This window comes from Rhodotorula paludigena (assembly GCF_050403205.1).
Source record: "Rhodotorula paludigena JCM10292 DNA, Rt_paludigena_JCM10292v1_ctg20, whole genome shotgun sequence".
Lineage (NCBI taxonomy): Eukaryota > Fungi > Basidiomycota > Microbotryomycetes > Sporidiobolales > Sporidiobolaceae > Rhodotorula > Rhodotorula paludigena.
The window spans coordinates 166,943-180,921 of NW_027481438.1; the positions used below are offsets into that span (position 1 = coordinate 166,943).

The following is a 13,979-nucleotide window of genomic DNA, read 5'->3' on the forward strand; positions in this document are numbered from 1 at the left end:
TCCTTCAAAACATCCCTGCTCTGCAATGCCTAGACTAGTTGTTGTTTGGCTCAATTCGGCGAAAGCCTATGAGGATCGGATCAAGCGGAAAGGTTCGCTCCTCTCGAGAGTCTACATGCTCCGGCTTCTCTACCGCGAGCTGCGCGTGAGTGTACAGCAGAACTGCGATGCGAGTATTACGACCTCACTACAGCTACAGCGCCTCCGTTTTACCACAACGCGCGTGAGAGGCGGACCGAAGAGACGGCTCAACCTTCGATCATCTCCCTCAGCTCGCCGCTCTCCTCCATCTCCTTGACGACGTCGAGGCCGCCGACAAACTCGCCCTTGATGATCAGCTGGGGGAAGGTCGGCCACTCGTTGAGCTCCTTCAGCTCTGCAGGAGGCAAAGGTGAGTTTGAGACGTCGATGCGCGAGGGGGGACATCGATGGAAGACGCACTCTGCCGCACGCCTTCGTCGTTCAGGATATCAAAGGTGGTGTATTCAATGTTGTTCGTCTCCAGGATCCCAACAATTTTCTGCGAGAAGCCGCATCTGCGATTGTGGTGTGCGTTAGAACAGTACCTGATGATCAGGTCTCGACGGCCTGGTTGCCCAGGTGGACCCCCGTAGCACCGCAGTCAACGCACCGAGGAGTGTTGCGGTCGCCCTTCATGAACAGCACGACGTCCGACTGCTTCATCAGCGCCTCGCACCGCTTGACGAGGTCCTCGTCGCTCTCGTCCTGCACGTCGTCCGCTCCTCCCCCAGCGACCGTACCGCCCGCACCCGCCGATCCCGTTGCCTGCTCTCCGGGCTGGTAGACGGTGCGCGCCGCGACGGGCTGCTGCGAGCTGGACGAGAGGGCAGAGGGCTTCGAGGCATGCGACTTGAGCGCGGCGGAGAGGACGGCGGGCTGGGCGCCCGAGAGGCGCGTAAGGAGCGTGTGGCCCTGCGTGTGGAGCGGCAGCGTCAGCGCGAGGTCCGATCAGGGGATGTCGCGGGTGCTGATTGATAAGCCTTGGGACAAGGGAGCGCACCCGAAGGAGGATAAAGTAGGGGACGGCGTCGACTTCGAACGACTCGGAGATGTCTGGCAGGGCCTCAGCCTCGATCTGCAGCGGTGCGGGCGTCAGCTGTTGTCCCGCTTCGACAGGGAAGGGGACTTACCGAGAGGAAGAGGACGCTCTCCCAGCGCTTTGCGAGCTCGGCGGTGACGCCGTCCATGGTCTTGCATGGCTCTGCCCAGTCTGCGCGGAAGTACAGGACCGACACGCGCTGCAGGTCCTGCGAGAGGCGGGCCTGGAGGTCGGCGGGCGACTCGATGCGGAAGAAGTTGGACTGGGCCATGCGCAGGGAGGCTGGCGGGGGTTCTGAGGGTCGAGGGAAGGTTCTAGCGAGCTGTTGTGAGCTCTCGACGGGTCTGCAGGGCTCAGGCTGCGAGAAAGCAGAGTCGGCGGCAAAGTCTCGAGGCGAAAGCGATGAGGTGACCTCGCTCGTCCCGGCCACTACGTTCCGGTCGGAGTGGGAGCAGACAGTAGCCGTACAGTACGCTTGGCGAGCGTTGCTGGCAGCCAGTGCAGCGCCGCATCGTCCCGCGGCTTGCCACAGTGATTCGGCCCTTCCTGCCGCCTGGTCTTGCACTACGCTGATGATCCCCTGGACGCCTGCTAGCTAGTCTGCGCACTCGCCGAATCCTCTGCTTGCGACACAGACTCGCTGCGCGCGTCTCCGCTTTCTTTCTCAGCGTGACTTGTTCCTTTCTCCGGTGACTTGACCTCTTCGCCTGCTGGATGACTTGCTCTGAGCTGATCACCTCGACGAAACGCTGGCTGCCTCTTCCTTCTTCCCTCGCCAGCCTATCGCCATGTCCGCCCAGACTGTCGTCCGCACCGAAGCCCCCGCCGAGCTCTCCACCCCTGGCCTCGTCGTCTTCTTCGGCCAGAGCCCCAACGGCTGGAAGATGACGTGGGCGCTCGAGGCACTCAAGCAGGCCGGCGCCATACCCGACTACACCGTCATTGAGATCAACTTGACGGGCGGCGAGCAGTTCCAGCCGTGGTTCAAGGCCGTCAACCCGAATTGTGAGGCCGTTACGTGACGCGGATTAGACGCTCCGCCAAAGCCCTTACCATTCTGCACACCAGGTAAGATGCCGGCACTGGTGTGGAATCGCCCCACCAAGCACCAGTTCAAGGTCTTCGAGTCTGGCAGCATCCTCTACTTCCTTGCCCGCACGTTCGACAAGGAGTTCAAGTACCACTTTGACGACGAGGAGCTCGAGCAAGCGATGCTCGACTGGATTTTTTGGTCTCAGGCCAACCTCGGCCCCAACCAAGGCAATGTGCGTCTCTCCTTACTGTTCCTGCCCTCTGCCCAGGCGACGACAGCTGACGCTCTCCCTCTATAGGCCAACTTCTGGTATAGGTATACCGCCCACCCCGTCGAAGTCGCGAAGCAACGGTGCGCCTGCCCGCGCAACTCCGCCACTCGTCGCCGATGTCACGCTGAGCAAACTGGCCTGCAGCTATCTCACAGAGACCGAGCGGCTGTACAAGGTTCTCGACGAGCACCTCGACGGCAAGGAGTACATGGTCGGCGGCAAGTTCACCTACGCAGACATGTGCATCGCGCCCTGGTGAGCCCGCTCTTGCCTGCGCTCTCCGCTGCTTTCACGCGCTCATCGGTCCCCTCGACGTATCACCTTACACCAGGGTCCGCTGCCACTTTTGGTGCGGTATCTCCCTGTCGCCCTACCCAGCCCTCCAGGCGTGGCACGACCGCATCGAGCGCCTGTCTGTCGTGCTCGACGCGCTCAAGGTCCCGGCGCAGGACCTCGTCACGCGCATCAAGGCGGACCCGGACCTCGAGAGGCAGATCATGGAGCGGATGCGAAAGGCGAGGGACGAGAAGGAGCAGGCGGAGCCGGAGCACGCAAAGCGTGATCGGGAGTAGCGGAAGGCGGCGGTCCGAGATCGCGCCCAAGGAGTAATGCCTGGTCGGGCGTCTGTCGTGACGCAATAGGCTGATTTGTACTAATGAGCTTCCCGCCTGCGATGGGCCAGATAACCCCGGTAAGAAACCGAAAATTGCGCCCGAAGCTCGCCCGAAGTCCTTCCCAAGTCGCTTGTTTGCGGCTCGAACTGCCGCGTTTCCGCTTCTCTCACTCGCGCTTTCCGCACTGCAAGTGTCGCGCCGCATGATGCCGCATGGCACAGGTATCGTTCTTGACCTTGCTGATCTGGCCCTCGTCTCGACCTTCTCAAGCCGCTTCTCGCCTTTTTCGCCCGCCTAACTCGGCTTTCGCGACTACTGTACGCCGTAGAGGGCGAACCTACGCACGAGAAGCATTCGACAAGTTCCTCGTCCACCGATTTCGGAGAAGGGACACGTCAGCAACCCCACTTCGTCAGCAGGCCGACGAGTCGCCGAAGCCGATGAACGTCTCTCTCTCGCTCTCCTTGCCTGCTGAGTCGATTGCTGCTGCTTGACACCTCACTGCTGCTTTTCACGGGCTCGTGCATGCAACCTCTGCGCCGCCTCTCCTCGCTCGCATCCCATCTCACTCAGCGCACCATGTCGACCGACGCTCTCGCCCAGGGTCCCAAGGAGCTGCAGAACAAGGGGCTCGTCTTCCTTGTGGCCCAGACGCCGAACGGTCAGCTTCATCAACTCGTGGTTTCAGCGCTGAACCGCTTGACCTCTTGCTGACCCGTCCCAGACCCGTCCCCACCTTCCGCTCATCCGGTCCTCCGCTTTTTCGACTTGCAGGTAACAAGCCACTGTACCTCGCCGAGGAGCTCAAGGGTACGTCTCGCGATGCTCGAGCTTCCACACATGAAGGAACGGGAGACACTGACTCGTGCTCGGCGCCTCCAGCCATCGGCGCCATCCCTGATTACACCTTCGTCCCCATTTCCTTCGCCAAGAACGAACAGAAGAGTGACTGGTTCGAGGCGATCAACCCGAACGGGCGCATCCCGGTGCGTCCATCTAGACCCCAAGTCTCGTCGAGAAGACTCTCCTCACTCTCCCTTCGCATTCTGTACAGGCCCTGCTCGACAATCGCGAGGGCAAGAAGCCGATCAACGTCTGGGAGAGCGCGTCGATGCTCCTCTACCTCGCCAAGACGTACGACACCGGCTTCAACTTCCACTTCCAGGACGAAGACCTGCAGACGGAGCTCCGTAAGCATCCCCTCGGCGCTGAATCCATCTTTTTGAACGTACCTGACAGCGCATGTCTGCGCAGTGAACTGGATTTTCTTCATCCAGGGCGGTGTCGGTCCCATGCAGGGGTTCGTTTTCCGCCTCTCGTTGCTCTCGACTGATCTGACAGCCCTGCGCAACCTCCCCGTCTTCCTCCGTATGACCCACGCAGGCAAGCCAACCACTTCTTCCGCTATGCACCGGAGAAGATTCCGTACGGCATCAAGCGGTACGTAGCCCGTCTCGCTTCGTGTATCATACCTGCGCCAATTACCGAAGTCTGCAAGCGTCGATCTGACACCTCCCACCTGCACACAGCTACCAGGACGAGACGAAGCGCCTGTACGGCGTCTACGAGGCGCACTTGTCGGGCGCGAAGGACGGCCAGAAGAAGGAGTGGCTCGTCGGCGACAAGTACACCATCGCTGACATGGTACGCGCGGTTGTCTCCTCCACTCCGTCACGACCTGCCGACCTACTCTGTCACTTCTCTACAGTGCACCGAGCCGTGGATCCGCGCAAGCACCTGGGCCGGCGTTGAATTGGAGCCGTTCCCGCACCTCGCCGCGTGGGTTGACCGCATTGAGCAGCGCCCGGCGACCAAGGCGGCGCTCAAAATCCCTGAGCAGGACAAGTTGACCCAGTGCGTTACCCTCCACCCACGTAACCACCGGCTGCTCTTCCGCAGCGGCACTCTTTCCGTGGCGAAGGGGGCTTCCGCGCCGCTCACGCTTCGTCCGTTCTTCCGCTTCCAAGCTGACCCTCTCCGACTTTCCTGCAGAATGAAGGATAACCCTGAGGAGGCCGCGAAGATGGCGGAGAAGGCATCGAAGTGGATCATGGCGGGCCAGCCGAAGTAGGATTTGTAGGAATGTCGCCAACTTGGGCGCACCTCGTTGAAAGTAGTGTCAGGCTAGCCTCCCGAAGGGTCGCAGGCTCCGATGGCGAGAAGTTAGACGGCGTTGCAAGAGCAAGCAGTCGGGACTAGGGGGACAGAGGCAAGCGCTTAGCGCGTCCGCGCATCGCAAGCGCAACGGGCCGGTTTCGCTTTGCGAGCGTGACGCATTCTGGCCCCTAACGCTTTGCTCCCTACTACACTCTTGCTACACACGTTGCTGATGGGTGGCGCTACTGTCTCTGCGAGCGCTCTACCGCCGCTCGTGACGGAGCCGTCGCCGGCTCTCACGCGACCCCACCTTCCCTCTCCGCCTCTGACTCCGACTCCCGAGGCGCGATCGGAGCGCACGGTGGCTCAGTCGCAGCTACCGAACGACTCTGCGATCGCGAAGAGTCGCAAATGGGACCTGCGAATTAAGGAGCTCAGCTGTGCGAATGCTTCTCCTCCCTTCGGTGCTGCCATGTGTACTGACGATGGGGTGCAACAGGCCATGTCTCTCTCGTTCGTCTAGCTACTTTGCGACATTCAACGCTGCTGCTCATGCTCGTTCGCTTCACAGGCTATTGCTGGATGGGCTGATGCCTCGTCGGGTCCGCTCATTCCGTATATCCAAAGTGCGTCCGGTCCCTCGCCGCCACTGTATCATTTCACTTATGGTTTCGTCGCTCAGGCCACTACCACATCTCGTACACTGTATGTCTCGAGGCCAAGTACTCGCACGACAAGCCGAGTCCACGGGCGCTCACATGCTCGCGCTTACGTCCTTCTACTGACAATCCTTCACTGTCGCGCAGGTGGTTTCGATGCTCTTTGTAGGGCAGATGGTCGGGTTTCTGTTCGCAGGCGTGGCTTGCAATTATCTCGCCACGCGCCTCGGCCTTGGCAAGCTCATTGCCGCAGGCGCGCTGATCCAGACAATCGCCTACGCGTTCCTCGTCCCGGCCTTCCCATTCCCGGCGATGCCCGTGATCTACGCTTTCGGCGGCATCGGACTTGCGCTTCAGGATGCCCAGGCCAACGTCTTCGTCGCGACCCTGTCGAATGCCGAAACGAAGCTGGGGTACCTCCACGCGGCGTGAGTACCTCTTATTGCGTAATGAAGTCTGAACGACTGACCGATATGCGAGAACAGGTACGGCCTCGGCGCTGCGGTATGCCCTTTGGCTGCCACTGCCTTTGCTTCCTCTGGCATACTCTTCGCCCGTTTCTACGCCATCTCCTGTGGCCTTGCAGCAATCAATTGCGCGCTGCTTGCCTACGCCTTCCGCCTCAACTACGTCGTCGACACCACTGAACCTGTGCCCGTTCTCGACGCGCCGGGCGTACCGCCGGTGGCGGCAGAGAACATCGACGGAATCGAGCTCGTCGCGCCGAGCCGGCCACGCTCAACTGCCGAGACATCTGTGCTGGACAAGCCACGCGTGGAGGACGTCGAGGTCGGGCCGGTACAGCCCGTCGACCTCGATACACGGCTTCGGCAACGAGAGCAGAAGGGACTTCGCAAAAGCGTGCTCTACCAGGCGTTATCGAACCGTGCCACGTCCATCTCGAGCATCTACATCCTGCTCTAGTGCGTCCGGAATGCTGCCTTTCATGTACAGCAACAGACGTGCTGATCTGCGTGTTTCTGCAGTGTCGGCGCCGAGGTCAGCATGGGAGGGTGCGTCTCGTCTGCTCCCTCGCGCCTATCGACCTGCATTATCACTGACCGGGTGCATCCTTGCGCAGCTGGATCGTGACCTTTTTGATTGAGAATCGCGACGGCGGTAGCGAGTGCGTCGCGCGTTCGTTCTTATGCGCGGCCCTTCTGATCTCGTCTATCTGCAGCGCTGGCTACGTTGCGACGGGCTATTGGTTCGGCTTGACGCTCGGCCGTGCCCTGCTGAACTGGGTGAACATGCGCGTCGGCGAGAAGCGGGTGTACGTCTTCAACCTTCTCCTCTCTGCGTTCTCTGTTTGCTGACCCGAACCTCCCTCTCCGGATACAGGATCTACTTCTACATGACCACTGCACTAGCTCTCGAGTTTGTCATCTGGTTCCGCGATGACCTCGTTGGCAATGCCGTCGTCGGTGGGTTCATCTCATTCCTGCGTTGCGCGTGCGCCCGGATCACTGACCGAGGACTCTCTACAGTCGGTCTTATTGGCATGCTCATGGGTCCTGCCTACCCGGTCGCCATCAGCGTCCTCACCAAGGTCGTACCGCGACGTCTCCACTCCTCGTCAATCGCATTCTGCGCGGCACTCGGCCAGACGGGCTCGGCAATCTTCCCCTTTATCACTGGCGCGCTCGCACAGCGCTTCTCGCCCATAGTCCTGCAGCCAGTCATGATCATCCTGCTCGGCACGATGCAGATCCTGTGGGCATTCGTTCCTAACCCGGCACGCAAAAAGGAGTAGCCTTGCATGCACCGCAGTAGAGCGCAACAAGGTATTGTTTATCGGGTTCCTCATTAGAGCAGCAGAGAACGGAAGCACATGCCGAGAGAACGGGTAAGGTACAACAACGGGATGGAACGCGCAGCCAGTACAGTGCGTCTAGATGTCAGACTCATCTTCTTCCTCGATCCCCACCTCCTCACGACCGGTCTTCTCGAGGTGTGACTCGTCCGAGAACAGTTGCGTCAGCACGAAGGTGCTGAACCGGCGGTCCGTCTGTGCGAGGTTCGTGATTAGCGAGATCGCGACGAGGCACATAGAGCCTTGCGCACCCAGTAGTCTTGGTGCTGCCAAGCGAAAAACGCGAGCAAACCCGTCAATGTGGCTCGGGAGAAGGACGGAAAGAAGGCACATACTGCAGTCAAAGCGTCGATGCTGCAGATGCAAGACAAGGTCAGCGTGCTAGGCACCCTACTCGCTGCGGAGCCGCACGTACTACTGGTTGAGGCCCTCGGCCGGCAAGAAATAGTCGACCGACGAGCCCGGATTGAGCGCGCGCATGCGCTTCTCCGCCCGCGCGACCCACTCGAACTCGTCCTTGCCCATGCCGAATCGAGGGCGCTCCGATGGCATGCGCTTCATGAAGCCTGGGCGCTTCGACTCGGCCGCCTCGGCCGATGCCGACTTGAGCGCCTCGACCGCTGCCACGGCCTCCTGCTTGACCCTCTCGCCCTCGCCCGTCTTGGCACTGCCGGTCAAGAGGCTCGCGGGCGCACCGCCCTGCGCCTTGTCCTTCTCCTCCTCCTGCTTCGCAGCCTGCTCCTTCGCCTCCTTCCCGCCCTGCTTCGGATCGCCGGTCGTGCTCGCCCCGCCGCCCCACAGGCTCGACATGTCGAACACCTTGGCGACGCGGTGGTATGCGTCGGAAAGGTTCTGCAAGAGCGTCTGCGTGCTCGACGGGATCGGGACGGGCTTGATGAGCTTGGCGTAGCGGGCATCGACGGCTGCGTTGAGCGTGAAGGCGACCGGATCCGCTTCGTGATAGACTGCAGAGCGCAAGATCAGCATGTTTTTGAACCTACTAAATGCAGAACGGACGCACCGTTATAGACCGTGTCGCACGCCAAGCAGCCGTAACGCCCCGCACGATCGAGCGCAATGTCGCGCCCGACGCGCTTCGTGCGCTCACGCCCTGCGCGCGCGATGAGCTGACCACGCTGCAAGTGCAGGAAGAAGGCGAGCGGAGATCCGACGAGGAAGAGGCACCGAGTGTCAAAGGCGAAGGTGAGGTCTTCTGGGCGCGGCGGGTGCGGCTGCCCTTGCGGGCCTGGCGTACGCGCTGCGGACGCCGAAGGATTCTTGACGCTCGTCGGCTGATTTGACAAGATGTCGGCAGCTAGGCATGAGCCGAGCGAGTGAGCAATGATGCTGACTTTGCCGCCGCGACGCTCGAACTCAGGATTCCGCTTGACGAAAAGCTTGTAGATGCGGTTCGCCTCTTTCTGCGGGTTGCCGAGTGTCAACAAAACCCGGCAACGCACGGAGCAATGCTGGACGCACCGCGACAGAGCGGATCATTTTGATCTTGTGCGGCGGCGACAAGTACATGGGGACGTCGAGCACGAGACCCGAGACGACCTGGCGGAGGAACGGCACGCTGCCCTGAATCTCGATGTCGTCTGCGCAAAGAGAACAACGATGAGGTTGCTGTCACGCAGTGCAAGTTTGGGGACTAACGCACTGAGGCTGAAGCGGTTTGCGAGGTGTTCATCGGCCGAGTCGAGCGAGTCGTCGACTTCGTCAAAGTTGAGGTCGGCGCGCCAAAGCACGGGAATAAATTGCGGTCGCTTGCCGTGCAGCAGAGGCGAGAGCGCATCAGACTGCGACAACTGCGTGCACGCTGCGGGATGCCAGGTCAGCCCAGCGCGACCGGTCCTTCACGGAAAAGCCATACCTGAGCGGAATGCATTGACAGCATAGGTGAAGCTGAAGGAGTCGTACTTCGCGGCGAGGTTCTGCCCGATGCCGTGCACGACCAGCACGAGCTCGTCGGCGACTCCGATCTGCTCCTCGCTCAGTTGCAGCGCTTCTTGCGTGTCATTCGGCAGCTTCCCGTCGCCGCCGTCGAGGCTGCTGCGCGCCGAACCCGCAGGGTCGCCAACCGAACTAGGGTCGTTCGGAGCGATCGGTGCGCCGACGAGTCGATTGCGCAAGCTTGCGAAGAGCCCGGGCGCAGGAGAATCGGAGCGCTTGGCGGGACTCGCGCAAACCGGCGATTCGGGACGCTTGACGGACGCGGCAGTCCCGGTTGAAGAGGTCGAAGCGGTGCGGTCGCGGCCGCGACGGATCTCGGGCTCGTCTTTAGGTGCTGCAGGCTTGGCAGGCGTCTTTTTCCGCGCGCGCTCCGCGAGGTAATCCTGCAGGGCAGCCCATCCTGCGCGAGCACAACGGTCAGTCCCAATTTGACGAGGTTATGTGATAGGGATTGAGAGGGAGAGGCACCTCGTAGCACGACCTGCCCACCGCCAAGCTGTTTCCCGCTACTCCAGAAACTCTTGCTCATGCTCCCCAAATATCCCTTCGAGTAGACCCTCCCGCGGTCGCCGCTCTCGAAGATGACCTCGATCCCGAGGTTCTCGTCCGTGCCCGCCTCGTTGACGACGCCGAGCGGGACCGACAGGCGCTGCTGCGCCTCTGCGCCGCCTTTGAGCGCTGAAGCGAGCTCAGCCTCGTACGCCGTGTCCCACGGGCGGATTTGCGCGTACGCGCGGTCGAGCGAGGCGGAGAGCGACGGGTCGACGGGGTACGGCTTGATGCGGTGCGAAGGCACATGGGCGCCGGCGTTTGTCGACGAGGGCGGCGCGTAGAACCAGTGGCTGAGGATGACGCGGACAGGTGTGCCCTGCCAGAAGGCCGGATAGAGGATGCGGGAATAGAGGGAGACGGTGAAGAGGTTGTCGAGGCCGACGGGGATCAAGTAGGGCGAGTCCTCCGTGTCGGTGTCGTCGTCGGAAGCGCGCTTGCGCTCTGGTTCGCCCTTTTCGCCACCCGCAGCGCGCTTGTTGCCCTTCGAGTGGTCGTGGTGGTGCTCCTTGACCGCCCTAAGCGCATCCTTGTCCTGCTGCAGCGCCTCCCACCCCTCCTGCAACCGCTGCTCCTCCTCGTCCGTGAATGCGCGCCACTCGGAGCTCGTGATGGGCTTGTTGCGCCGCTCCGAGTTGGGCAGGACGACGCTCGGCGCCTCGAGGTCGCTCAGCGGCGGGCCGCCGTGCAGAAAGCGACTCGATGCCGGTGGCGGCGGCGAGAGCTCCTGTCCAAGGACGGCGCCGAGCTGCGATGGAGAGAGCGTCTTGTTGCCCTCTGCGGTAGCTCTCCGAGTCGCGGCTTCAGCGGTGACCTCCTTCTCCGCCTTGCTGCTGGCGCCCTCCTCCTGACCTCCTCCCTCCTCGCTGCCGTCGGCTACCGAGCCGAGCGGCAGAGACGCTGCCTCTTCGATCTGTCGTGCGACATTGCTCGATGAGGAAGGGCGGGAAGCGAGAGGGGGAGGCGAGTCGAGCGGCGACTGGTAGCCGGCGGCTTCGGCGGGCGTGAGGAGGGCGTCGCCGATACCGTGGAGCTCGTCAGTCCGCGCAGGACCCAGGCTGAAGTAGTCGGACATGGTCTGCACGACGGAAGCATCAGCCAAGTGGACGGCGGTGAAGCCGGAGCGCGAGTGCGCGCAAGCCTGCAGGGCTGGTCGGGCTTCTGACGAGCCCAGAGACACTTGTTAAAACGTACTTGTGCAGCGTGAGGCCCTCCGCAGCCGCGCGAACACACTTGTGGGTGTACAGCCTCGTCGAACTGATGACGGGGTCGATGGCACAACACGCGCCAAATGGTCTGGTGCTGCGCGAGCGAGCACTCAGGGGCTCAAGATACGTCTCTGTATTTCTCAACCAATCGCAGAAGCAGAGCGGGAAGGCGGGAGAGGGGAAGCAGCGGTGCGGCGAGGATGCCGATCAGCGTGATTGCTTTCGCAACGACAAGCCATAATAAAAGACAGTATCAATGCAATGCAGCAGTACAACAAGCAAAGGGCACAACATAATTTTCTGCGGAGTCCGCTCAAACGCCATCACGCGCATCTGTCCAGACCGGTCGCGCGGCGCCGCTCGTGCGCTGGAAAGCCACCCAGATGCTGCGCGGTGTCACCGGAGGTCCGCTCGAGATGCACGAGCCGGATCAGGCGGGTGCAAGCGCGAGGCACAGCAGTATGTCTGCGGGATGGTCGACGTCTGCGTCACGACCTGGTCACGACTGCTGTTCTGGTTCTGCTTGGTCAGGCAGCTGGAACGCTGAGCGCAGTGTCTTGACGACCTGAAAGCGGAATGCAACCCTGTCAGCGAAGCGTGACGGCAGATCGTCCGCAGAAAAGGCAAGCAGGGACCGTACCATCTCGTGCTCCTTCTTCAGGCGGGAAATGGGCGCCTCAAAGCACTCGAGTTTCTCTGTTCAGAGTGGTAATTGAATCTGAGCCTGCTGGCACGAAGGAGGCGGCCGAAGGAGGTGAGCAGGACTTACTCTGCAGGATGGAGATGCGCTCATCGACGAATGCGAGCGCCTTGTCGAGCTCGAGCTCGAGAAAGAGGTCGTCCACGCCAGCAGCAACAATCACGCGGCTCGTGTCGGGTCTGCGCGCGTATACGAGATGAGACCTCCCTTCAGCGTCGAGAGCAGGAGAGAGAGGACGCACACAACGCCCTCTGCCGCGAAGCCCGGGCCGATCTCGACGTTGAGGTTCATGCGGGCATTGCCCTGTGCGCGAGCTTGCTGCACCTCTGCCAGGCGGACTTTGAGGTCGCGGTGTTGGTCGACGAGGATGCGAGCGGCGTCGCGGTCCGCCTCGAGCTGGCGTAGGTCGGCCGGCTGAAGAAGAAGCGACTCCATGCGGTGCTGCCTGGCCAGCCGAGCTCCCCGCTGAGGGCAGAATGAGGTCGCGGCGGAGCGTTCTCTTCCAAGGGCCTCGACCCGGCCGGCTTCGCTTTCCGGAGAACCACTCTGCCTCGCGAGCTGCAGCAGAGTTTCCTGCGCTCCTCGAGACAGCGGCAGAGCGCGTCTGCACCCCTGCTCGCGCTCAGAGCAACGCGCCGACGAGTGCGCGTCTCCGCCGTCTTGTCCTCGTCGCGCTTCGATCGCCTCGCGTCGGAGGGACCACCGACACCGCCAGACTCGCCGAGCGTGACGAGCTGAGGACCAGCAAGAGCCACAGACTGCAGGTGAGGCCTCGCTTTCGCCGCTTTCGAGCGCCTTCAGCTGGCGACGTAGCCGCTGCTTTGGGTCGGCAACGACGAGGGACGCTTAGTTGACGCCAAGAGGGCGGCGCGGACTGGGTCGAGGGTGCCGATGCGGCACTGTTGGGCACACACGACTCGCCGCGTAGCTCCCTACTGACCCCGCTCGCTCCCGCAGCTGGTCTGACCTCTCGACTCGCTAAACAACGATGCCTCCCGCCGCTCGCCTCAACTTTCCATCGTCTGTGGGGCGCAGCCCGAGCATCTCGGTCACCACCAATGCCGCGCCGCAACGCTTCCGCGTGCAGGGCTGGGACCCCGTCCTCATCATCTCGCAGGTGCGCACCCTCGCTCTGTCCCGTCGCACCTCTCTGCTGACACGGACCCACGCAGATCGTCTCGCTGCAAGCACTGCATTACCTCGCACTCTCTCTCGTTCTCCCCGCCCTCCTCTCCATCTTGTCCAACCGCGACAAGCTCCTGTACGAAGGCGGCGCGACCTCCATCTCGATGGCGATGAACTGGAAGTCGTTCACGGGCGGGACGGCGTCCGGCCTGCCTGCGAGCCGCGCACTGCATCCGGGGCTCGCTGGGCTTGCGGCAGTGCAGGGCGGGCTGGGTGATTTTGGCAAGGTGGACGCGGCGGATCTGGCGCGAGGCGTTGTGCGCGTGATCGAATCGGATGCGTTCCGCGGGTGGGCAGTTGCACTGGGCTGGATCATGGCCTCGATGGCCGAGTACGTCTCCTTGTTAGCTCGTTTGCCCAGTAAGCGCTAATCCTCGCTCGCGCAGCATCTTCTTCCTCTACCATGTCGTTCGCCGACCGACCCACATCCTCGATTTCTCCCTGACCCTCATCTTCAACCACCTCATCCTCACGACCTACTACTCGCACTCGTTCCCCTCGTCCCTCTTCTTCTGGCTCGTCGTCGGCGGCTCGGCCGTCGCGCAGATCGTCCTCGCCGAGCAGCTGTGCGTGCGGCGCGAGATGCGCGACGGCTTCTCCGTCGCCGAGATGACGCCTCGCATCGGGACGAGCGAGATGATGTCGCCGCACATGCCCGACGTCGAGCTGGGCCAGGTTGGCGGCGGCAAGAATGGGTACGACAGGCTGCCGGCAGACGAGCGGGTCTGAGCCATACTTGCTCCCCCTCGTTCCGGCTACCTCTCCTCTTAGACGTTGTGTACTATGTCTTTGTACTCGCATCATCCTGCATCACCTTGCATTGTTCTCTTCTCCGCT

At 62.1% G+C, this 13,979-nt stretch overlaps 7 protein-coding genes across 7 annotated transcripts; 4 read left to right on the forward strand and 3 right to left on the reverse strand.

The window, feature by feature from the left end:
- Window positions 1-248: 248 nt before the first annotated feature.
- On the reverse strand, window positions 249-1,331 carry JCM10292_003718 (PICOT family protein; the record flags this gene model as incomplete). The annotated part of the gene is made up of 5 exons (XM_076649003.1): window positions 249-376; window positions 442-536; window positions 632-933; window positions 1,022-1,096; window positions 1,152-1,331. The coding sequence occupies 5 exons, from the start codon at window positions 1,329-1,331 to the stop codon at window positions 249-251; spliced, it is 780 nt and encodes a 259-aa protein (XP_076505457.1).
- A 517-nt stretch (window positions 1,332-1,848) lies between these two features.
- On the forward strand, window positions 1,849-2,936 carry JCM10292_003719 (glutathione S-transferase family protein; the record flags this gene model as incomplete). The annotated part of the gene is made up of 5 exons (XM_076649004.1): window positions 1,849-2,065; window positions 2,129-2,325; window positions 2,392-2,444; window positions 2,509-2,619; window positions 2,696-2,936. The coding sequence occupies 5 exons, from the start codon at window positions 1,849-1,851 to the stop codon at window positions 2,934-2,936; spliced, it is 819 nt and encodes a 272-aa protein (XP_076505458.1).
- A 621-nt stretch (window positions 2,937-3,557) lies between these two features.
- On the forward strand, window positions 3,558-5,049 carry JCM10292_003720 (uncharacterized protein; the record flags this gene model as incomplete). The annotated part of the gene is made up of 9 exons (XM_076649005.1): window positions 3,558-3,639; window positions 3,753-3,788; window positions 3,861-3,964; window positions 4,033-4,168; window positions 4,233-4,278; window positions 4,362-4,418; window positions 4,508-4,622; window positions 4,687-4,832; window positions 4,971-5,049. The coding sequence occupies 9 exons, from the start codon at window positions 3,558-3,560 to the stop codon at window positions 5,047-5,049; spliced, it is 801 nt and encodes a 266-aa protein (XP_076505459.1).
- A 258-nt stretch (window positions 5,050-5,307) lies between these two features.
- On the forward strand, window positions 5,308-7,487 carry JCM10292_003721 (uncharacterized protein; the record flags this gene model as incomplete). Its single annotated transcript, XM_076649006.1, has 11 exons — window positions 5,308-5,515; window positions 5,575-5,588; window positions 5,647-5,701; window positions 5,758-5,780; window positions 5,882-6,162; window positions 6,220-6,657; window positions 6,721-6,747; window positions 6,816-6,860; window positions 6,915-7,007; window positions 7,076-7,158; window positions 7,222-7,487. 11 exons carry the CDS (start codon window positions 5,308-5,310, stop codon window positions 7,485-7,487), a joined length of 1,533 nt encoding a protein of 510 aa, XP_076505460.1.
- A 138-nt stretch (window positions 7,488-7,625) lies between these two features.
- DDL1 (putative carboxylic ester hydrolase) lies at window positions 7,626-11,124 on the reverse strand (the record flags this gene model as incomplete). The annotated part of the gene is made up of 9 exons (XM_076649007.1): window positions 7,626-7,742; window positions 7,799-7,813; window positions 7,883-7,901; window positions 7,963-8,512; window positions 8,569-8,968; window positions 9,027-9,145; window positions 9,208-9,366; window positions 9,421-9,900; window positions 9,969-11,124. 9 exons carry the CDS (start codon window positions 11,122-11,124, stop codon window positions 7,626-7,628), a joined length of 3,015 nt encoding a protein of 1,004 aa, XP_076505461.1.
- Window positions 11,125-11,756: 632 nt separating this feature from the next.
- JCM10292_003723 (uncharacterized protein) lies at window positions 11,757-12,392 on the reverse strand (the record flags this gene model as incomplete). Its single annotated transcript, XM_076649008.1, has 4 exons — window positions 11,757-11,822; window positions 11,898-11,953; window positions 12,027-12,136; window positions 12,199-12,392. 4 exons carry the CDS (start codon window positions 12,390-12,392, stop codon window positions 11,757-11,759), a joined length of 426 nt encoding a protein of 141 aa, XP_076505462.1.
- A 553-nt stretch (window positions 12,393-12,945) lies between these two features.
- SYS1 (Sys1p) lies at window positions 12,946-13,871 on the forward strand (the record flags this gene model as incomplete). The annotated part of the gene is made up of 3 exons (XM_076649009.1): window positions 12,946-13,074; window positions 13,130-13,473; window positions 13,529-13,871. 3 exons carry the CDS (start codon window positions 12,946-12,948, stop codon window positions 13,869-13,871), a joined length of 816 nt encoding a protein of 271 aa, XP_076505463.1.
- Between the last annotated feature and the right edge of the window lie 108 nt (window positions 13,872-13,979).